The sequence below is a fragment of the Medicago truncatula genome, chromosome 2, assembly GCF_003473485.1.
Source record: "Medicago truncatula cultivar Jemalong A17 chromosome 2, MtrunA17r5.0-ANR, whole genome shotgun sequence".
Lineage (NCBI taxonomy): Eukaryota > Viridiplantae > Streptophyta > Magnoliopsida > Fabales > Fabaceae > Medicago > Medicago truncatula.
This window is the reverse complement of record NC_053043.1, coordinates 12,999,816-13,024,149: the sequence shown is the minus strand read 5'-3', so window position 1 is coordinate 13,024,149 and position 24,334 is coordinate 12,999,816. Positions and strand designations below refer to the sequence as shown.

Genomic DNA, 24,334 nt, shown 5'->3' with positions numbered 1-24,334 from the left:
TGTTTTGCAAGTTATTAAGGGAAAAGCCGAGAAATAAGTGATTATTGCCCTTTTACGCTTTATCTATCTTACTTCACCCATTTGTGCAGGATTCGAACTCAAGACATCAAGCAAAGAGAAGAAAATCGAGAAAAGTACAAAAAGGCAGAAAAAGGAGATCACTCGCCTCCAACTCGCCATGGCAAGCAGCAAAGGCGAGCAATTCCAGAATGCAACAAAGATCACACGCCACCAACTCGCAATGGCGAGTAGAAGGCGAGCTTACTCGCCATGGCGAATGGAAGGACTCGCGAGGCGAGTAAGGGCGGTTTAGCCTCTAAATGCTGACGTGGCACAAACCCAATGGGGAAGAAACTTCAACTCGCCATGACGAATGAAGCAGCTCGCGAGGCGAGTGAAGGCAGACTCAGAATTCTATAAATAGCCCACTCAACCATTTCAGAGATAGGGATAGTTTTTTCATAGTTTTTCACTTAGTTTCTCTCTGTGTTTTCACTTGTAATATTCTTAGAAAGAGAGAGATAGGGCTTGTGCTTTATAGAGTGAGAGTGATAGAGAGTGGATTCTTCATCCTTTGTTGAGACATCACAAGTTGTAATGAATCTTGCTTCTTCAATTCATTCTTGCAAGGCTTCCATGACAATGAGTAGCTAAATCTCCTTTGTTGGGATTAGAGGTACTTGATCATAGTTTAACATGTAATCGTTTGATCTATAAATATATGGTTCTAGCATTTGAATTGATATTGAGGTTATTCTTGCACTTTAATCTTTATCTTTGATTTAATTGTGATTGAGAAATACTTTTGAATCTAGGTTTAGAATAACCATCTGTCAAAACATAGTTTCTAGACATGGAATCGATGTTTTGATAATCACCTTGAGTATCCAAACCTAAAGCTTTCTTATCATTTAATAGATTGAGAAATCATCGATTGAACGATAAGATCGACTCTTGAATCATTCAATAGTTTGAGACATCGACCATTGAATGATACAATTGATTTCACAATATTGTTTGGACACGAATGGTGTTGTCGAGGGATACGTGATAATATCAAAGAAAAGCTAGAATCCATGTATGATCATTAGGTTACGTGCGACGCTCGATCAAGGAACTCTAATCCTAACAAGTTTTACGCCTTATTAATCTCAATTTTATCATTTGCAATTCAGTTACTAAAACAAACAATCAACTATCGTTTAACTTGAAATGATATTTGGTGTCGAACGGTCCGTGATATCGCACTAGTCCCTGAGGAGACGATATAAATACTTACTATTGTTTGATGCAAAAATACTACATCAATCACACAGTGATCCTTAATTTGGGGTCTTACCGTCTCTAAGGTAATTGAAAGCATACACTTAAATTGGCTTTCCATGATTTCCTAAGGCAATGAAGGCCAAGGTTCTTGTAGGTCTTCCCATCTATGAATCTTAGGACACTCATAGCACACTCTCTCTCGCACTTAATAGTTCTACAAACGGGCAGCCCTATCTCGTCTACCTTACCAAGGGTTTAAGAGAATGGTTCTATTAGGTTTATTCCCAGGAGTCACTTGTTTCCTTAATTACTAACAAGTTACCTCCTAGGTTCAACATATTTTACTCAGTATTAGTAATGTCGCCTCCTAAATACTTACTACTAGGGTCAACTCGCTTGCGATATCTTTTGCCAGTTACTAACTAATTACTTCATAGATAGATAGTTATTAGTATAATGATATAAATAATTCCTAAATAAAACTTAATAGCGAACAAAAGATAAATAAAATATAAACGACATTAAATTAAATAAATATCCAACAAAAATAAACAGAGGTTCATCTCAGAACTCTAACCTAAAAAGAATTAGTTACACATCGTAATTAAAAACAAATTACTAAAATAAAAACAACTTATGAATATAGAATTTTCGTTAGTAAGATCTTATGAATTAACATAAAAGCTTAATTATTTGCATATGCTCTTTTTCATAAGCTCAATCCAATTAGGCACGTCTTCTACTTTGCATTTATGATAAAAAGGAATTCACCAATACTTGACAAGACACTCAAAATTATTTTTTTCTCTCTTTCACTTATACATTTTTTCGTAATATATGTGAAATGAACAAAAGGCTCCATTATAATGGAATGGAGGGAGTATTATTTTGCAACACAATCGCAAATGTTTAGTTTTTTTTATAAATAATAAATTGAGTGGGGCAGTTTTTGTTGACAATTTAAATAAAGTTATTAATATATACTCCTTCTGTCCCACAATACATTACCTATTTGTAAAAAAAAAGTCCCAAAATTCTTTACCTTAATAAAATACTCTTGTAAACTTTTGTGGTCTCCATGTAAAACTAATCCAATGGCCGGCAGTAAAAACCAATAGAATAAGTAGGCATCTCAAGGATGGTTAAATTGAGTAAGGATCCTCTCCATTTATAAAAATAAATGGAGGATACCATTTAGAAAGAGATACACACAATTTCACATAATTGGAATATACAATTTGAAGAAAGATAGGCACAAAAAATAGATAATGGGTCCCGCCGTCATTAATTATTTTTACTTTTTTCAAGATTTTATGTATCTTTATCTCTCCAAATAGGAGAAACGGAGAAAGACATAGATGGAGAAGATCTTAACTCGTTGATTTATGATCTTTTCAACTTTACTTGGCCAGTGTATATTCCCTAAAAAGGAGGCTTAATAGCAGTTTTAATCCCTTAAGTTTAAAGAAGTTGCAATGTTGGCCCACTAAGAAAAAAACTACAAAACTGCCCCATAAGTTTTGCCTCTATGGCAGTTTTGGCCGCATAGGCCAATTTTGACACGGTCATCGCACACATGTATTTTTTAATTATTTAAAAAATATTTGTTTTTATTAAAAAAATAAAAAAAGATTTTTTTATTTGTTTAATTAAAAAAAATAATTATTTAATTATTTTTTGAATACTTTTTTATCAAAAAATTAATTAAAAGAAAATTAAAAAAAAAAAATACACGTGTGCGTTGACCAGTCAAAATTAGCCTAGGGGGCCAAAACTGCCACATGGGAAAAATTTAGGGGCGATTTTATAGTTTTTTTTTTAGGGTGTCAAAATCGCAACTTCTTAAAATTTAGGGGGCTAAAACTGCTATTAAACCTAATATAAAACCACATTGGGAGATTTAAGGGAACATAGGATAGTTGAAAAGGGATGCAGTTGGGTCAAGCATTTCACAAACACAATCCAAAACAAGCATAAACAGAACCGCGAGTAATGATATATATTGAAACTCAGATGAATGTCCCCTATAGGCTTAAACTAACAAGTTTTGATACATTTAAATCAAAACAATGAAACTAAACCAGCTGCAACCGCGAGTAATGAAGCACAACAAATAAATTATGTGTGTACCGAAAGTTTGGTTTTTTTTACTATGTGTGTACACGATGACATGAAATCTATGTTATTTGCGATTAATGTTTGAACTTTTAATATGTATCAAATAAATTATGTATTTTTTTTTAAAGATAAGTTTTGTTCCTTATCATGTGGTATATGGATTGTTTAATTCTGGTTTTATAAGTGGCTGGTGATATGCAACTAATCTTTTTCTGTTTGTGGTTGCTTAAGTGGCCGATGGTATGCATTTGAACATCATATTCCTTTTATAGCATATGCATCTCTGTGTGGTGTCTAAGTCGTCGGTGATATTTACTTCTTTGTGGTGCCTAGATGGCCGAAAGCATTTCAAAATAGATTTAATAGAGGATATAATACAAGTGAGAGATTTGAAAAAGGAAAGAAAGTAGACCGAAGCAAGGACAAGACAAACTTAAGAAGAATCAAGCAACCTATCAATGATAAATTTCAGCTATTCCACCCAAAGACAAACTAATCGACTAGGATCACCACCAATGGGAATACCAAGATACAAAAAAGAATGTGGCTTAATTATCTTGCAATTCAACACCTCTAAAGCCTCTACCGACCAGGACTCAGAAACGTTCACCGCAATTAACATGATTCTATTGAAGCTCACCTTTGAGCTCGAAATTACCACAAAAATAATAAGATTTTCTTGTAACACTCTAATATTAGCCCAACTATTCTCCCCCAAAACTAATGTATCAGTAAATTGCAAATGAGTGATACTAACCGCCTCTTCCTTAACCACTTTATAACCAGAGAACATCATTGCCTCAACAGTAGCATTCATCATAATATTCAATCCTTCAACATTGACTAGCAAATTCATAATATCCAATCCCTCAAGAGTAGCATTCATCTTTCCAAAGCAAATTCATCGGTTAGATTTCCATTGACTAGCACCGATGTTGTTTCCGATGTCACACATTCCATTATCCACTTACAGCACAAAGTCGGGAAATTCATTTTTGTCACTACCGCTTCCAGATATGTCCAATCCACCTAATTGTAAGCTTTTAAAAATCAACTTTTAAACATCAATAAATTTTGTTGTGCTTACAAGCTTCGTGTACTATACCATTAACAATAAGGATTATGTCTATAATTTATCTACCCTTAATAAAAGCTGAATGAGATTCTGAAATGACACTACATGTAACTTTACAAAGTCTTTTTGCAAGCACCTTCACCAAGACGTTGTACAAACACCCAACGAATGATATAGGACAAAAATTTGCTAACCCTTGCATATTCTCCACTTTAGGAATTAAAACAATAAAGGTAGAATTCACCCCTTTAGCCAATCTTCCATTTCTATGAAACTTATAAAGAAACACCATGAAATCCTGCTTAATGTCATCCCAAAATCTTTTATAAAACTAAAATTAATTCCATCACTTGTTTAGCCTCGTCTTCAGTGAACAGTACAACCATTTGCATTTTGTTGATGAAAAATGTTTGTGTGGTCATAACCACAAATGTAAATGGTTTAGACACGTATAGAAATGGAAAAATATAAAGATGAAAAATCAACTTATTGTTTGTATTCTTAAAAAAATATTTGTTAATGTATATTTTTGTGTATGCCTAAATTTGAATATATATTTGTGGCTAGGTAAAGTCATCCTTTGTTAATTTGGTTCGAAAAGATTTTTCAAATGTAATGATGACAAGGATCAACACATTGTCGGTTACTTTTATTGGTACAAAAAATACATATGATTATTTTTTATAATTTTAAACATTCATAAGAGTAAATAGATTTGTTGTTATGGAATTGGTCTAATGGTGATAGGTTTGGATAATATACACGAGATCATAAGTTTAAATCTCATTGTCTCCATTCTTATGGATGGTTGGTCTGGTCTACTTGAAATTAAATGTCCTTAAATAACGCTCAATCTATTTCTCGATTCTAAGGGACTCCTTCAATTGCATGGAACTACTTCATTTGATATATATGATCCCATTACCATCAGAAAATATAAATATTTACTTATTTATGGTCATCTTGTCTTGTGTAAGTTGCGTCTTGTTATATTTGATTTCATTAGCATTATTAGCAAACAGCAGTTAATCTTTCCTTATGATCTTTATAGTTGAAAAATATTTTCAAAATGTAGAAACTTCACGTACAAAATAAAAAGTAGACCTACATTTTTTTCCTAATAATTATTTATGATATTTTTATGATTTTGCATTAATTTTTACATTAATGCTAGTTGTTACGAAGAGTGAGACAACAAAACGCATGAAATGTATTGCTATCAAATAGTACAAAATAATTTCGAAGAGGTATTATTGCATTTTTGTAGGAGAAGAGTTCTAGTGATGGCTTCCTTTATTTCTTGATTCTGATTTCTGATGGATTTTTCTATTTTGTATTAGAAATTAAAATAGTACCAAATAGAAATATTTTCCTTAAGGTAATATTTGCACCAATATAACTTAACTGCGTACCTTCCACTTCTATTTCTAGACTCTAGTGGTTAATTAAATAAATACCGAGGACCCTACTTGAACCACGTTGTAAAACATTATTTGTTTTAATATTTTCTAATGGGTATCCCATTGAATATTGTTAAAATAGTGCTTCGTTGTATTGTAGTGTTTGCGTTGTGTAGGACTTCAACAACTACAGATGAAAAACCTGCAATTTTTATCTTTGGAGATTCTCTTCTTGATAATGGTAACAATAATTACATTGTTACCCTGGCTAGGGCTAATTTTCAACCATATGGTATTGATTTTGGAGGACCGACAGGAAGGTTCACAAATGGAAGAACCACTGCTGACGTTCTTGGCAAGATTTTTTTATTTTTATTTTTTACATTCTATTTTATTTTTTCTGATTTAGCTTATATGTTATTTAGATTCAATTTGTTAATGAATTTTATAATGTATCACCAGATCAAGAACTTGGTATTGGTCTTACTCCACCTTACATGGCTACCACTACAGGTGAACCAATGGTTCTAAAGGGTGTTAATTATGCCTCGGGTGGAGGCGGAATCCTCAATAAGACAGGATTTCTCTTTGTAAGTTTTTGTTCCAATATTGCTTTATAGTTTTTCCTTTAATTATGGTAATAGGTTGAATCTTTCATGTAGGGTGGTCGAATAAACTTCGATGCACAAATTGATAACTTTGCAAATACAAGAGAACAAATTATCAGAACAATTGGTGTTCCTGCGACTCTCGAGTTGCTTAAGAATGCTCTCTTCACAGTAGCACTTGGCTCAAATGATTTCCTTGATAACTATTTAGCACGTACAAAGCAAGAGAGAGAGTTGTTACCTCCAGACAAATTTGTCGAGACAATGATATCAAAACTCAGAGTACAACTCACGGTAATTTTGCCAAACCCTATAACATTTTCTATCAAGACTATTGTTATTTTTTAAAATTTTCATACTTGAAGTTTTAAAAAACTCACAAAACAAATTCCTTGGTTGATCACATATATATTGAACTTATATGCAGCGACTATTCAATTTGGGAGCTAGGAAAATTGTTGTGCCAAATGTTGGGCCAATGGGGTGTATGCCATATATGAGAGATATTAATCGACTTTCTGGAGACGAGTGTGCTGAATTTCCTAATCAACTTGCTCAATTATTTAACACCCAATTGAAGAGCCTTATTGAAGAATTGAGGACAAACTTGGTGGGATCGTTAATTCTTTATGCAGATGCTTACGACATTACTCAAGATATGATCAAGAATTATAAAAAATATGGTAACATTCATCATTTTCGTTTACCACGTTTCTTTTGTTTGAAACATTTACTTTAGAGAGCTTTTAAGATAAGTTTACCTTATTTCCTTTTTGAATAATCAATGAATTTTTTCTCTTTGTGGTTTAGGATTTGAAAATCCGAGTTCCGCATGTTGTCATCAAGCAGGTCGATATGGAGGATTGGTCACTTGTACGGGTGTTTCAAAAGTTTGTGAAGATCGATCGAAGTACATTTTTTGGGATACTTTCCATCCCAGTGATGCTGCCAATGTTTTCATTGCAAAGCGTATGTTACACGGTGATAGCAATGACATTTCACCTATGAACATTGGGCAACTCTTACAAGCTTAAGACACAACAAGAACAATGATTTTTATAGTAAATTAAATTATCAGAGTGAGAAACTCTTCAAACCGTTCTTTTAAGATGTATCTGTTAGATAATACTTGGAGATTTTATATCTTGGTCTAATGATGAACCTTATGAATTAACATATTATTTTTCATTTATTCGTTATTGGTTTGTAATAATATTAAGTTGGATGATGCTAACATTTGTCCTAAGGACATACTATGAGATAAGGTTAGTAAATATTTATTATAAAAAAATAATTTTCAAAAGTTTAAGAAATAAATTAGCACAATTTTCAATACATAATTTCTATCTCTAGTATCTTAGCATGTGCTTTGCATTTCCCTATTAAGTTTTATTATATTGAGATCTAGTTGGAAATGGTTAAGGAGATGGGTGATATACTTGTTTGTTTTTTTTTCTTTCAAATTTGGACAACAATGACTTTTTTGGGCGTTGAGTTACGATTCTTTAAGTGATTATAACTTGAATAGAGTGTGAGTGTTTGTTAAATCATGTTCATTTAGGTTGCATTATTTTAGAGTTAGACAAGTATCTTCAGTCTTTATGGAAGTCTGTTATTCAGAATATTTATTTTTGTTTGACAATTATTGTTCGAGAAATTACCAACCAGGGCATAGTTGTTTTTTAGGGTATTATACTCTTCTTCTCATAATTTGTCATGTGTATTTTTTTTTTATTGCTTGGAGGATTGTATATTGTTTTTCTCAAGTCATTTTTTCTTATAATGCGTGCTCCGTTATGGATGAGTATTGATGGAGTCCTAAATTGCAATTGTGTTGTTCATTTAAGGAAATACATTATTTATAGGTAAACACTAGTTCTACTGCCAAAATGACGTGACCTTCAAAATTAAGCCTCGCTCCCCAACGAGACAAGTAGTGTGTGAATTTTTTCATTGTTGAGGATATGTGGTGTCCCACGTTTGACTTGATCTTCCTTTTCTTGCATGATTTCTCGTTTCCTCTATCCATGTGTCTGTTATCTCCTAGGAACGTACTTTTGTACTACTATTTATAACTACTTCAGTTAGTAGCGCTACAAACATGAAACACAAGTAAAAAGCCAATTTGTTAGGTTATAGTAAGTTTTGACTCATTCTAACCCACAACCTTTTCCACAATAGCTCATACGGAAAAGAAAAAGAAGAAAAAAATCACAACCTTCATAGACCTCAATAGAGTTGAGAATGATTCGCCTAACTCACAATCGGTTGAATATACACTTGCCTAACCTTCAATTGGTTGAGGAAAACTCACATGACCCTAAATTTGTATGTATGTCGTTTTCAACTAACAAATTATTTATTTTTAGATATACAATCGTCAAAATCAAATTTTACTACCACCGAACCAAACATACACTTATTTCCTCACTTCTCATAACTCTTCTATACCAAACAACAAACTCTAGTTCTCCCTCCCCTAAAATGCGAGTCTTATTCCCTTAACTTAATCCAATGCTCCTTTTACCATCAAACACAACTGGAATACGGATTTATCATTTCAGTATTTCACTTCACACACTCACGGGTCATGCCTTTATGCTCACGATGATTGTGACATATAAAAGTGAAAAGCTGGAAATATGTTTTTATTAACAAGGCAAAATTGGTTTTCTTTTCTAGCCCCCTAAACAATTAAGCTCATTTTTCACACACTTCGTCCAACTTGCATTAAATACTCCCCAATCAGAGTATCATTGAATATCAATTTGTTTAAAAAAATTGAAAAAATTAATTAGTTCTAACTTGTGTCATTTTACTATATTTTTTTTAAAATTACATCCATATTTATCTTTGAAAATAATGAAAACTATTTTGTATAAAAATCTTATTTATCTATAATGTAAGATTTTTGTTTGCGCCTTGTTTAAATGGATCATCTATAATGTAAGATTTTTGATATGAACCATTGTGATAGAGAGAAGATAAAATACTAGTTATAGATGATCCATTTTTGAAAATAATGAAAACAATTTTTTTGATATTTTCATTGTTTCCAAAACATGCACACAATTGTCCACTTCAAAAGTTAACAAATAAAATTAACACAAATTTTAATAAATGAAAATAGAAAATGTTTTCATATAGTAAACAGATCTTAGTATACATTATAAGAAAATGTTAAAGTGTGCTTCAAAAACATTGGTTAAGCAACCAAAACAAAGAAGTTTTATATAAAAAAGTGATGTGATTATTATTTGGCCAAAAGTAACAATCTATTTATAAATTCCTTAACCAATATCTTTTGCTAACAAATAGTTTAAAGACATTGTTTAAGGAACTTACACAATTTTGTTTTGAATATACAAGTTAAACACATAAAAGTCATAACTATGCAATTTTCTATAAAAAATTATTACTTTTCAATTTTTAAACAACCCGCAAAAGGGTACTTATTGAAACCTAAATATAAGATCACTAAATATGTTTGATCTATCATCCATGTAGTAAAATTAATATCCCTTAAAAACAAATGTATAATTCCTCCGACTCATAGGCTCTGTTTGTGAGTTTGGAGGGGAAATGATGGAAGGGTTTGGAAAAAAAGAACGGAGTAAGTGGAAGAAATAGAGGACATTGGGAGGAAGGGCTTTGGGGGGGGGCTTATTTTTCTTCAAAATATAAAATCCTTCTCATTTGGGGGAACTAGAAAATTATATTGGAGGAGAGTTTTGGAGAGTTTGAAAGAGTTTATATGAATTCTTCAAATTTAATATATGTTTGTTATAATATTTTTAAAATTAAAAATATATTAACCATAAACGTTAATTTATCACTCTCTGAAAAAATATTTTTTCAAAAAATTTGAAAGATTTCTGAATTTTCCCCTATATTTTTGTTCCTCCAAAATCCTAAAGAAAGCCCGGGTTAGTCAAGTTTGTAGGATAATACAAACTTAAAGTTCTTTACTGAATTTACAAATTAAATTTAATTAAGATAGTCCATTAATATTTGTTCAATCCTGTGCAATTTCATTTGTTTGTATCCAACACAATTATTTGGATATATATATTTGTACCTAATCTTTTTGACATTATGAAGAATATATTTGTACCTAATCTTTTTGACATTATGAAGAATCATTGAATGTCCTGTCTTGGAGCAGAGAAACCAAACAAAACAAGAGCAACCTATTTTTTAGCATAAAATTTCTCTCCAATGAGTCTTTATTATTTGAGCACAAAACTCATTTTTGAGAATATGTTTAGGATTTTTACATTATTGCTCTCTTTCAAATTTAGCATATCATATAAAATTCAAGCTTCATTTGTTTTTGGTGATTCTTTGCTCGATGTAGGGAACAACAATTACATCACTTCACTTGCCAAAGCAAATCATCACCCTTATGGAATTGATTTTGGAAAACCCACAGGTCGTTTTTGTAATGGAAGAACCGTTGTTGATGTTATAGGTAAGAGTTTGTTTTTCTTCCATCTTCATTATCTTATCTTATGTTTATTTTTAGGTTATAAAACACGGATACAGACACGACACGGACACTGACACGTTGACACAACTAATAATTTGAAAAAATCATATAATTCAGTGTAATTACAAATGTCGACACAGGGACATATATAATATGAGGAGTGTCTGTGCTTCATAGTTTATAGGGATTTATCTTATGAGTCATTAATATATGATTTTTCTTTGAACTATAAAGAGCAACATCTGGGTCTTGGTTATACTCCTCCTTACTTGTCTCCTAATACTTGTGGATCGGTGATTCTAAAGGGTGTCAATTATGCTTCTGCTGCAGCTGGAATTCTCAATTACACTGGTCACATTTTTGTAAGTTTTTGCCTACACCTTTTTTTTTTTTGTTGTCTAGTTCTAAGTTCAATTATTAGGGCATCAAAATTCAACTATGAACAGCTATTGAGTGTTACAAAAATGATAAAAAAAGTGGCTCTCAATTGTCTCACATTTACTTATACATATTATGCACTTTTTTATTTTAGACTTTGAGGGGCTTAATTTTCTTCATAATACAAAATTCACCTAATTTAAAAGAACTAAAAAATTATATTAGACTAAGGTTTTTGAAGGTTTTGGGGAGTTTGAGTAAATTTTTTAAATCCAATATACGTTGTTATAATACTCCCAAAATTTGAAATACATTAATCATAAATATTCTTTCCACATTTTTGCAAACAATTCAAATCCTCTAAATACATGGTAACATGATGAATCTTCATGTGATTAATAGGTTGGTCGAATCAACTTTGATGCACAAATTGATAACTTTGCAAATACAAGAGAAGATATCATTAGCAAAATTGGTGTTCGTGGAGCTCTCAAATTGCTTAAGAATTCTCTCTTTACAGTAGCATTTGGCTCAAACGATTTTCTTGATAACTATTTGGCACCTGGTCCCTCAATTCCAGAGTGGCAATTATTGTCTCCAGAATCATTTGTGGCCATCATGATATCAACATTCAGAGTACAAATAACCGTAATTTTGCTAAAAACCTAGAAAACTTTAATATATGAATATATTTTTTTTTTCACTAATATTTTTTTTACAAATATTTATATTTTCTTTGTTGATACTGTACATATCATATTATTAAAACTATTTGCAGCGGTTATTCACTCTAGGAGCCAGAAAAATTGTTGTGATAAATGTTGGTCCTATTGGGTGTATACCATGTATGAGAGATTTAAACCCATTTTCTGGAGACAAGTGTGTCAAATTTCCTAATCACCTGGCTCAATTATTTAACACCCAATTGAAGAACCTCGTTGAAGAATTGAGGACAGATTTGAAGGGTTCATTATTTGTTTATGGAGATGCTTACCACATTATGGAAGATATCATGATGAATTACAGTAAATATGGTAGGGTTAAATTTTTAATTTTTTTTCCTTTCATTTGTCTATGGAGATTTTTATTTTATTGATTAACTGTTATGCCCTGGTAGTATAATTATTTTATAAGTTCGTCTAATCACATTTTACAATATAGATGTTTATAGAGATATTTTAGACATGGGTGTGTTTGGTTTGCAAAATAGTAAGTACCGTACAAGACAGAACAGCACAACACAAGGCAGAACAACACAAGATAAATTTTAATAACATTGAATATTGTTTTTTGTTTTATATGATTTTTGGGGGACAAAATGTTATTTTGGTATCTTAGACAACTTGTACGTGAGATAAAAAGTTGTGCTGTGGTTTGGTGAAGGACAAAAATATCAGTTTTTGTCATGTCCCTTGCCTCCAGCAGTTTTATAAATCAAACACTGGACAACTGAAGTTGTTCTGTCTTATCCTTCATTTTTTAGTAAATCAAACGCGCTTATGTAACAAAATGATGAAACAGCTTGTTAAAAAAAAATATACATTGATAATGTATATAAATTAAATCTTCAATTTTAATTATTAAAAAAAGCATTCTTGTTTTTTAATAACTAATTATTTTAATGTGTAATAGGTTTCAAGAATACAAATTCTGCATGTTGTCACCTAGTTGGTCGATTTGGAGGTTTAATTCCATGTGATCGTTATTCAAAAGTTTGTGAAGATCGATCTAAGTACATTTTTTGGGATACTTTCCATCCCAGTGATGCTGCCAATGTTATTATTGCAAAACGTTTATTAAATGGTGATGCTAATGATGTTTCACCTACAAATGTTTGGCAACTCTTGAAAGCTTGAGATATAACTGCTAGAATTGAAATTTTTATGACTGATTTGTGGGAATTCTTTAAAGCTTTTTGGTAATATGCATTAATTGTTTGCTTTTTTAATTGTGAGAAGAAACAGGGAAAAAATTATGAGTATTGCTAAATGGTGCGAAAATATTTCGCACAAACCACACGAAGAAGCACAATTAAAAGCAGGTTACTTTATACTTTGGAAGAACATTCTTATTCTATTGATGGAGCAAGGGCCGGCTTGTGTTTTAGGAATGGGAAAAGAACTAAAATATAATGGTGACTCGGTGTTATATCATTGCACCGTTAAGAGTAATCATGATGGCTTTAAGGTTTAAATTATTTTATTTTAATTTTAATTTCAAAATAATATTAATAATAATAATAAGAGTTAAATACTCCCCGTCCCAAATTGTAAGCAAAAAAAATAATCACACTTATTAAGAAAACTAAAACATAAGAATTTGGAGTATAGTTTTTTGTGCTTTCTTTGAAATAAGTTTTATAGGAAAGTGTAAAAACAATTTTCATTGGCTATTGATTATGGAGAAAATAAAAGAGAGATAAATATGAATGTAATTTGCATTTAATTTCATGAGAATAAACAAAAGTTTTTCTTGAAAGAGATAATTTTTTTTTAAAAAAACAAGATTAAATAGGATAAATATTTTTTTCTTACATTTTGGGACGGAGGGAGTATGTCTTTAGTCCGTAAAAAATCACGAGCTTTTAGAAAAAAAAAATATCACGAGCTTTCAAGTTTAATCCCTTACAAAATTATTCATTTTTAGTCCCTATTTATAGTTTATGGGGGACTATATTGAGGACTAAAAGTATCCATTTTTATAAAAAATAATTTAAAATAGGAACTATTCTTAAAATTGCAATATTATGGAGGACTAAAATCATCATTCAAATTTTATAAAGACTAATTTAAAAGCTTTGTAAAGACTAAAAAAATAATCCTAATTATTATAATAACATTAAAAATAATTTTTGACGGGATAAATTGTGGATTTGTAAAAAACAGACTTTTAATTGTGCCCTTCGTGTGATTTGTGCAAAATATTTCGCACCATTCCGTATTAAATTATTTGAATGAGACTCAAATCATATGCTTTTTTTTATAGATAATTTATTTTAGGCAAAATTACACTTTTAATCCCTTAACTTAATTTCAGATAATAGTTTAGTCCTTTATCTTTTTTTCATTTCAATTTGGTCCTTTTTGTCCATTTTTATATACATTTTCAAGGAACTGCATTTTCAAGGGGTTTTAGGGTAATAGAGGGTCTAAAGAGTAATTATAAAAAAAGCCAAATATACATTAAAAAAAAAAAAAAAAAACTTTTTTGAAGGAACTGCATTTCATAAAATAAAATTGCACATGTAGAAAGTGATATACATAAAGAACTACATCAAAAGATTGAATGGTACATATGGAAACGGACAAGATTTTGTGAGAAACTCTAAAAAGCCAAATATGATGATATTTTTGTTTTTGGATCGGTTTGATTCGAAAAATAGCAAGTAATAGAAGGGATAATACAAGATAAATTTTTAAGTTACTTGACAACTTGTTTTGCACACAATAAACAACATAAACAAAATAACATAACATTTATTTGATTAAATTTTCCCCTAAAAAAAGAATAAAATTATAAATCAAATGGTTTAAATAATAGAGAGCGTACAACAATGTAAAATCTTTTATTTATTTCGATTTTTATAGACTGTACTCTTTTTTTTTTTTTTTGATAGAATATAGAAACTATACTTGTTGACATATATATTGTAGAAACTAAAAGTCAAAGAAAATTCATTAGAGGCATATATTCACTTACATTTTAAAATGAGTGCTATAGTAACATACATTTTAAGGTATATTTATTCTAGCTATAACTTACTAAAATCCTTCTTCATAAAAACTAGTATGTGTAAAACAAAATTTGTCAAAAAAAAAATAATCATGATTTAAAAAGGACAGTGATGCCTTGTGTTGGGTCTGTGTTCGGTAATTGCACAATAGAACATGACCATGTGTTCTATTTTGTTTTTTTTATGGTTTTTACAAATATCAGATCGTTGTACTTTCATATTAGTCATTTTATGAAGGGAATAAAATCAAATATTTTGCATATATATTACTTTTCATTTTCTTTTTTTGGTATCAAAGAGAAACTAACTTTACCACTAAACCATTTGTTCATTTTATTTTTTCATTTGCAGTTCACATAAAAAAAATAGTGTTTATTTTTGTATTTCTACAAAATTTCCACCTCTAATCTTTATTTTGTTTTAGCTCATATATATCTTTTTTTTTTTTTACATTAATTTTTATATTTTTATACTATTGAGTCATATAATCATTTTGACTTTAGTCCTTACATCATCTAATGACTATATTCAAGGACTAGGAAGGCTTAGAACATCTTGAATAAGTCATGTGATGGTTATTGGTGAAAACAAGAACCAGAAAGTAAGTAATGAGTGATCAAGAAACCATACCCAAGTACTTCATCAACATTCAAATGCTTTGTCAAATTGATGAAGACTTGTAATAGGATGTTCACATATCAAAGTAATTGTGGTAAAATATTATAAATATTGACGCCCCAATTAGATCACAATGTCTAAGGATCTTAAAATGAAGATGGATAAGATGCATAGTACAAGGAAGTAATAGTTTGAAATATGAATGAGAAAGCAAGATGCATCTAGTTGATATTGCTCTTGAATGACATCAAAGACATTCTTACAAATTGTATGATTCGAAAACTAAGAACTTGATGGCAAACAGATGATCGAATTGGGATGAGGATTACTTAAGCACCAATGAGATTGCAAGATTGTTAGGTGAGTAATCTTTTGACCCTAAATTAATTGTCCATGTGCCATTTTACTTTATTTTTATGTTTTTAACAAATAATCCCTCATTTTATTCACAATGCAACCATTTTGTATAAAAAAATATGACTGTCTATGCAATTTAGTGATTAAAGTATATAAAATATTTTTATATAATTTAATGACTACATGTAATTTTCATATAATTTAAAAAATAAATTGGAAATAGTGTGATATTTAAGGACAAATTTATGGTTTAGTTTTTTTTCTTTCTTTATTCAATTCTATTTAAGTGATCCTCACAATCTAAACTATTACTATCTAATCTAATCGAACTCGAGATTTTTGGTCTTATGAGTGTAGTGAATGAGGTTGAGAGACTTTAACAACAATTTATTTTTGTCGTTGGGGAAGATGTATCTGCAAACACTTTGACGATCAAGTAAGAATGCGTCAAATATGTGATGTTTTTAAGGTAGCAAAATATGTATCTGAGTATGGATTTTGAGTTAGCCTTTATAGTGGGAAATTGGGGTTCAACTCTCGAAAACCCTAGGGAGGACAATTAATTTATGTGCGGAACATGTGAGCATATGGACATAAGATCTGAAAGGGACTGTTCATTCCTTTGGACAGTCCCGATTCAATGTCTTTAGGACAAGTTCAAGTGATAGTTAGTGTGTTAGCTAGTGACTTGAGGAGACTCAATCGATCGAGGAAATGAGCTTTAGCCCAATTAACACCATCATTTTATCACATTCTTATCATCATTTGTTTTCTTCGATTGAAACACAACGAACTCCCTTGAATATCTTACCAACCGGGGTAAAAAAAAAGGTGAATGATAATTTTAATTTACTCTCTCAATGAAAGAAAGGCAACTCTAGAAAATAATACAACTACTCCATTCATTCCTTTTTAAATCTCATTGATGACCACTTCACACATGTCAATGTACAACTTCGACAACTAATATCTTTAATTTATCTATCACAAAAAATTATAAAAAGATGATATTTTTAAAATATCCAATGAGATAAATCGAACAACATCTTATAACCTAACATTTGTTTCCATATATCAATAAAATAATATGACCAAAATATATTATGTGAATAATACACATAATCAAAATACGACAATTTAAAAAAAGGAACAGATGGAGCGTAAAAAATTAAACAAGGAAAAAATCTAATCTAAAATTCTTTGCAACAATTGGATCAAAATATAATATTATATTGAAAGAAAGGCGATGGTGATGTCCTCGCAAACATACTTATTTAGGAGGGACGTTATAATATGCAAGAGCGGGTTCGAACTCGAAATCTCATGCTTATTGAAAGTGAAATTCTAATCAATGGATGATTTAAAAAAAAAAATGAAAAAATGTGATGGTAATTTATAAAAATAATTTAGTGAATTAAAAAAGGAGATTGAAAAGAAGAAGACGCAACAAGAACAAGAAGGGCTTCCCCACACCATCCTCTCCCGACAAACAAAAAACGAGCCCATTCCTGTTCCTTCACCACCGAACACAACACCACCTCTCTCTATCCTACACCTTTTTTCTTAACCTACACCCCCTCTTTTTACCCATAACACCCACATCATTTCTCATCGATCTTCACCACAATCATTTTAGGGTTAGGGTTTCTGAGAGATGTGGGATGCTTCAGTCATTGATGAATCTTCTCTCTCCATGTTGGAAGCCGTTCGGGCACGGTGGTGACGATTCTTCATCCGCCGTTGTTGGAAGAGAAGGGAAAGACGGATTGCTTTGGTTTCGTGATATCGGAAAATATGGCTCCGGTGAATTCTCTATGGCTGTTGTTCAAGCGAATCAGATTCTTGAAGATCAGTGTCAGATCGAATCTGGACCGCTTGGAACGTTTGTAGGTGTTTATGATGGTCATGGTGGACCTGATGCTGCTCGTTACGTTTGTGATCATTTGTTTCGTAATTTTCAAGGTTTTTGTGATTTTCTCTTATGTAGGGTTAGTTCAATTCAATTCTTTTTCGTGTTTGTTACATGTGATGATGATTTTCACGGATTTGATTTGATTTCTCGTGATCGTTTTTAATTTTTTTTTGCTTTTTCCCGTGAATCAAATTATCAGTAGTGGTTGAAAATTTCACGTGGATACTGTTTTTTGATAAGTTTAATCCATGAATCATAGACACGGACACCTACGTGTCAGACACTCATAATAATTTAAGAAAATGACATAATTCAATGTAATTAAAGTGTCTGCAACCGTCCTTTTTTGGTCGTGGGTTGGAATCCAGCCCTAAGAATTAGCACTGTTAAATCTTTGCCGCTCATTGTGGCCCTACCCGGCATAAGGTATTGGTTGTGTGCAGAGATACATGGTTCATATCAAAAAAGTGTCGGTGTCGGTGTCGTTCACTCAATGTGACATGTGGCGGAGACAGGGATGCACCTTTGATCAGAAGTGTGTTGGTGCAGAGAGTTTAAATGCGTATGAGTTTTTCGTAGGTTCGAATTGAATGTAGTAAAAATGTTGTTGATTTTTTTTTTTTTATATGTTGATTAAAATGGCTCTTGTTATCTGTTAAACACAGACATGTTGACACAGTAATAATTTGTAAAAATGGCATAATTGAATGTAATCACATGTCACATTGATGTCGTGTTGGTGTCTGACATGACACATGTTTAATGAGAAGTGTATATGCTAGAGAGCTTGTTGTTTATCTGTGTTGAACTATCTTTTGTTTGTGCAGCGGCATCAAGTGAGTCACGGGGTGTTGTGACTGAAGAGACAATTCGATCGGCATTTCGTTTAACAGAAGAGGGGTTTACTGCTATGGTTACTGAACTGTGGAATACTCGGCCTCAAGTTGCAACTACTGGAACATGTTGTTTGGTTGGAGCAATTTTTCAGCAGACCCTTTTTATTGCGAATCTAGGAGATTCCCGTGTTGTGTTGGGAAAGAAAGTTGGGAATACTGGTGGGGTTGCAGCTATTCAGCTGTCTACGGAACATAATGCGAATCTTGAGGCTATTAGACATGAACTTAAAGAATTACACCCTCATGATCCACAAATTGTTGTCCTCAAGCATGGAGTGTGGAGAGTAAAAGGCATTATTCAGGTACATTTTTTATTATTGAATCATTGAATGTGGTGGTCTATTTGACGTTTATTGATTAATGATTGCTTTAGTTTTTCTTTGTGTTTTCTCCTTGAAGTGTTGTGTGGAAGAAACATTTATTTTGAGTTTTGATAATTGGATAATAGGCTGGTGTGTGTTCCTCGTGCTATCAATTCCCACCCTTACAGTTTTTTGCAATGTTGTTGCCAGAAATTCCCCCAAAGCACCCAAGTAAATAAGGAGTTTTTTCAAAGAGACTTATAGTGAGTGATGATTGGTTATAATGTTCAAAGTTGATAATTGCCGCATACCATTGCAAGTTTAAAAATGACAAGTACAGGCACTCACGAAAATAAAACATAAAATGATAAAATTCATTTGCTTGGTTTAGACTTCAGAGCTGTCTATGTGCCTCTCAAAATCTGATAATTTTTGTACTCTTGGTTAAGTGCACAGAATATGATACATCAGTGTACACAGCAATGCAGAAAAATTTAACACGTGTATTTATACTTTTATTTATTTATTTATTCATTTTGTCGAGTCTGAAAAATGAAACCATCCCCCTCCTTGAATTGCATGCTTTATATTATCATGTTTAGTGTAGGATGTTCCATATTGAAATATCAAAAACAGAGTTGTAGTCTCAATTTGAGTGAAAGAACCAAACGGGTCAATATCATAGTTGTAGTCTCAAATTATTAATGGTATCTATTACTTGTCTCCTATGTGTTAGTGTTGTATCTGGTGTCCTACGTGTCAGTGTTGTATTAGGTAACCAACATGGTAGTTTTTTGCCGGGTGTCCTATGTGCCGGTGCTTCATCAAACTTGTCTCCTGCATGTCAGTGTTGTATTATGCTGTAATGAATTCTAGAAAAATATCGCACTGAGAAATAGATAGAGTGGTTTGGGTAGGGGTGATTGAGGATAAGAAAAAATATTGATGATTGAAGAATCATAATGTATGTGGTTCAGAGGAAAGGGAAGGAATTTAGGTTACAGGCTAAATTGGTGCACATTTCACGGGAAAGAAATATGCTATCATACCTCAATTTTAATATCATGAGACTGCTTGCAGCAATGGGTGTTTCATAGCAGCACACTACAAGGAAGTTTCATTTGATTGATTGAAACAGGGATTATTATGTGGCCTATAATTTTCTATGGGAGGCAGCTGTCAACTCTAATAATAATTTTCAAGTTTCCGAAGGATATAAAGTTATGAAAGACGATGATGTTTCATAGATTCTTAGAATTTGGGTTGGGTTTAATTCATCCTTGCAAAACTGGCTTGTAAGGTGAGGACTACCTGTCACATATAAACACATTGTCTGACCATATCTCATCCAATGTGAGACTCTTAATACACTCCCAACGTCGAGGATGTCCAGGACTGGACGATTGGAGCGTGGACTCATGACATTTTTTATTTGGAAAGTTCAAATAATTTTATCATGGATTTCATGAGATAAGAAATAGAAACAGGAAATCTGTTTTTACTGTGCTTTCTATTTTGTTTTTCAGAACACCGGTAAAAGTGTTTCAAGTATGGCTTTTGTGAGAAATAGATGAATTTATTTGCATTATTGTCTCGGTTATGTGTCTAGGTTACGTATAAGAAAAATGAATGTGGTGTCAATCACATCCAGCTTTTAAATATGCTTGTCCACTTTTAACACTGGCTTTTTTTTATTTGATTTATGAAAATGTTTTCAGTTTTCCCAAGTACCTCTTGTAACCATTATCTTATTTGTTAGTGTTGCTTTCCACACACTGATTTAATGAAAATATCACATCACTACTTCCATGATATTTGGTGCAGGTTTCTAAATCTATAGGGGACGTATATATGAAACATGCACAGTTTAACCGGGAACCAATTAATGCGAAGTTCAGACTTCCTGAACCAATGCACATGCCTATCTTGTCTGCTAATCCATCTATTCTTTGTCATCCTCTCCAACCAAATGATTCATTCCTTATATTTGCATCAGATGGTTTATGGGAGCACCTGAATAATGACCAAGCAGTCGAGATTGTCCACAGAAATCCACGTGCTGTAAGATTCTTTACTCTTTGTTTTTCTTACTGCACTTATTTGTTTACTCTCTGTATGTAGTTCCCTTATTCTATAGGTGTAAGTTGGAGATTGACAACACTGGTGTGTCTAATTGCCATCTTTACAATTCATACTATTCACTATCCATAATTTCTCAACTACTTGTCTTGTGCTTTCAAGCCTTGTTATCGGTATCTTAGAAATTAGAATGTATGTGTGTCACACCTTGATTTGATCCTGATTCATTCTTATGAACGACTACCTAAACTCAGTGTAACTAACCACTTGATTTTGTCAACTTTGTATAGCCAGTCATTTTTCGTTTGTCATTTGACTTGCAACATGAATCTTGAATTATTGAGGTTAATATTTGATATACTTATAATTTTCCTAGGTCACTTGCTTTCATTTTGCTATGAGACAGAGTAGTATAGGAATTCTAATTCAGCCTTAAAATTTGATCAGGTCAAATCTTGTGTAAACTAAAGATGTATCCTCGTAGTACGAGAATGAGTTAATCCAAAGTACAGAATAATATAACAGTGTCTAAAATACTCGTACAATGGGTAAATGTAGGTATTTCTGCCTTGATTATAATCTTAGGATATTGTTATGAAATTAACAATAACATACCACTTTACATGGAAAATATATTTTCAGATAAATGAAAGTATGGAACAGATGAAAACCAAGTCAGACATGGAGTGAAACCCGAAGTTAGGTTATAAAACAGGACTCTATTAAAACCTATTTTTGTTACGAGACAAAATCAAACATGTTCTTAAATGGCTCACTTCTGTTAGGAATCCAAGAGACTGGAATTCTTTATTTTACAACAATAGAAGAAGGAAAGTACGGAATATTCTCAAAGGAGCGCTTTCCTTCACACTGGATTACCCAGTCATAGAACTCGATTATTTAAAGCTATCCCTTCCCCACTATCATTGAGGGCTATTTAAAGACTGTAAGAATAACCAAAATAATAACAGAACCTAACAAACTAATCAACTAACTAACTTTTCTAGCACTCTTAACTACTCTAATTATCCTTTATTCTATAATCCTTACAACCTTATACCAGATTGGATCTTTCCATTAGTATGGGATGTGTTCCTCTAATATTTGAGCAGCTTATTTAGGTTGAAATATAATTTCATGATATGGCTTTTGCATTTAAGTTATCTGCAAATATGGAGAGAATCAAATTGAGGTGTGATTTTTAGCTGGTTATTGATTTTGTTGTTTCTCTCACAGCCTTGCTGCCATTCTCTTTGCTATATTCATTGCATAGCTTTGCTTATATTAATTGTGTTGATCTATGTATACATGTTAATGCAGGGTAGTGCCAAGAGACTTATCAAGGCGGCCCTGCAGGAAGCAGCCAGAAAACGTGAAATGCGATATTCAGACCTTCGTTCAATTGACAAGAAAGTTCGACGGCATTTTCATGACGATATAACTGTTATTGTTTTATTCTTAAATCATGACCTTATAACTAGAGGTACAGTTCAAAACCCGCCACTGTCAATTCGAAGTGCTCTCAATCACTGACTTTTATGATTGTAAGCATGATTTGTCTTTTCCGGGTATTCTGGCAACAGTATCAATACTTAGGAAGATACACACACCAGATCACTGGTACGTTGCCAGAATGCACATACAGCAAACCCTTGCTAACAGTGGTGCCGGCAAGTATGTTACTGATATTGAGATATAACTGGGTCGAGTTATTGGTTAAACTCTTGATTTATAACACGTTAGAAATTTTATGTGCATGAAAATGACCAAAAAAGAATCAGAAAATTAACTATTGGTTTAGTAATTCCCCTATTTTCACATAATGTTGTTCCTCAAAATGAACTAATTGAGAATATTAATTAAATAGTATAGAAATTAAAGCAATCAAATAACTTAAAATAAAATATATTTATAAGCTAAGATACTATTGGCTCTCTTAATCAGATGACTACAAATGCTTGATTATTTGTTGCAAAACCGTTTGGAGCAATCAAATGTACATTATTTCTGTAATTTGTTGGGGAATCGATTGAAGCATAACACACACGCAGCCATTTTCTCGCGCTCTATATCAAGCATAGCAATGATACTCTCTCTGATACTTATAAGATATATCATTCAACAAAAGTTGTTGCTTATGATCCATATATGAATCAAATAAATCCATTTTTTTATTATAAATCTCTTCGAGACATTGGAGTCATCAATTTGGGGTACCCTGCCATTCGTCACTGAACGGGACATCAATAGCACTTCGAGTCATCCATGTGTCCATACAGACGGAAACAAAGAGGAGTACTAGTAACTTAGGCACATGATCCAATAACTGGGTTTTTTTTAACTCTGCTTTTAATTGAGACCTAACAGTTACTATTACTATAAGTAGTGATTCTAGTTTTTTATGATAGATTAGAGTTAACATAGATGTTCTAATTTGGTTCACCGACATTCAAGGGCAATCATCTTATTTCTAAAAAAACCAAAAAATAGCAATCATTTTATCGTCACATAAGTCCAATTTAAAAGTACGTCGTATTATTCAAGCATGAATATACTAGTACACTAGATGTTTTTTTTGGAAGGAACTAGTACACTAGATATAATTGCTTATATTGAATTCTTATTTGTTTGGAACTGAGATGTCACCGTCTATTTTGCATGTGAAATTCGTAAATGAAATTCATGTGAAACGTTAGGTTCTAGCTCTTCCAGCAAAATCTACCACTTGGTTTGGTTCGTCCTTTGTTGGCCTTAGGCATATAGCTAATGTAATTATCAGCCTACGCTATTGCGTACTATTTCCTTCAGTCATTGTCGTTTTGCTTTCTTTCTGCTTTTGGCAATAATGAAAATTTCATTTCATAACACCCTCAGCTCTCAACATTACATAATTTGAGAGAAAAAAACCAAAGGAATTGTAAAAATGAAAATCTCAACTCTTTTTTCTTTCGTAAAAACAAACTAAACTTGTATGAAGAATCTTAGAGTAGTTTTCAAATCAAAACGTATGTATCGTTACCGTGTTGATGGAGAGATCATAATGCAGTCTTAAATGTCATCCAACATGATATTTATGATAATGGCCACGGTGATCTTACCTAGT

General features: G+C 31.9%; 3 protein-coding genes across 3 annotated transcripts; all 3 read left to right on the top strand.

Moving 5' to 3' along the window:
• Window positions 1-5,873: 5,873 nt before the first annotated feature.
• Window positions 5,874-7,720, top strand: LOC11417097 (GDSL esterase/lipase At4g16230). The gene is made up of 5 exons (XM_003594676.3): window positions 5,874-6,214; window positions 6,322-6,449; window positions 6,522-6,761; window positions 6,895-7,150; window positions 7,278-7,720. Exons 1-5 carry the CDS (start codon window positions 5,971-5,973, stop codon window positions 7,499-7,501), a joined length of 1,092 nt encoding a protein of 363 aa, XP_003594724.1. The 5' UTR covers window positions 5,874-5,970; the 3' UTR covers window positions 7,502-7,720.
• Window positions 7,721-10,565: 2,845 nt separating this feature from the next.
• LOC11416825 (GDSL esterase/lipase At4g16230) lies at window positions 10,566-13,244 on the top strand. The gene is made up of 5 exons (XM_003594674.4): window positions 10,566-10,938; window positions 11,191-11,318; window positions 11,737-11,982; window positions 12,113-12,368; window positions 12,967-13,244. Exons 1-5 carry the CDS (start codon window positions 10,686-10,688, stop codon window positions 13,188-13,190), a joined length of 1,107 nt encoding a protein of 368 aa, XP_003594722.1. The 5' UTR covers window positions 10,566-10,685; the 3' UTR covers window positions 13,191-13,244.
• Window positions 13,245-17,412: 4,168 nt separating this feature from the next.
• LOC11417468 (probable protein phosphatase 2C 42) lies at window positions 17,413-22,994 on the top strand. The gene is made up of 4 exons (XM_003594673.4): window positions 17,413-18,004; window positions 18,782-19,152; window positions 20,977-21,213; window positions 22,552-22,994. The coding sequence occupies exons 1-4, from the start codon at window positions 17,704-17,706 to the stop codon at window positions 22,762-22,764; spliced, it is 1,122 nt and encodes a 373-aa protein (XP_003594721.1). The 5' UTR covers window positions 17,413-17,703; the 3' UTR covers window positions 22,765-22,994.
• The last annotated feature ends 1,340 nt before the right edge of the window (window positions 22,995-24,334 follow it).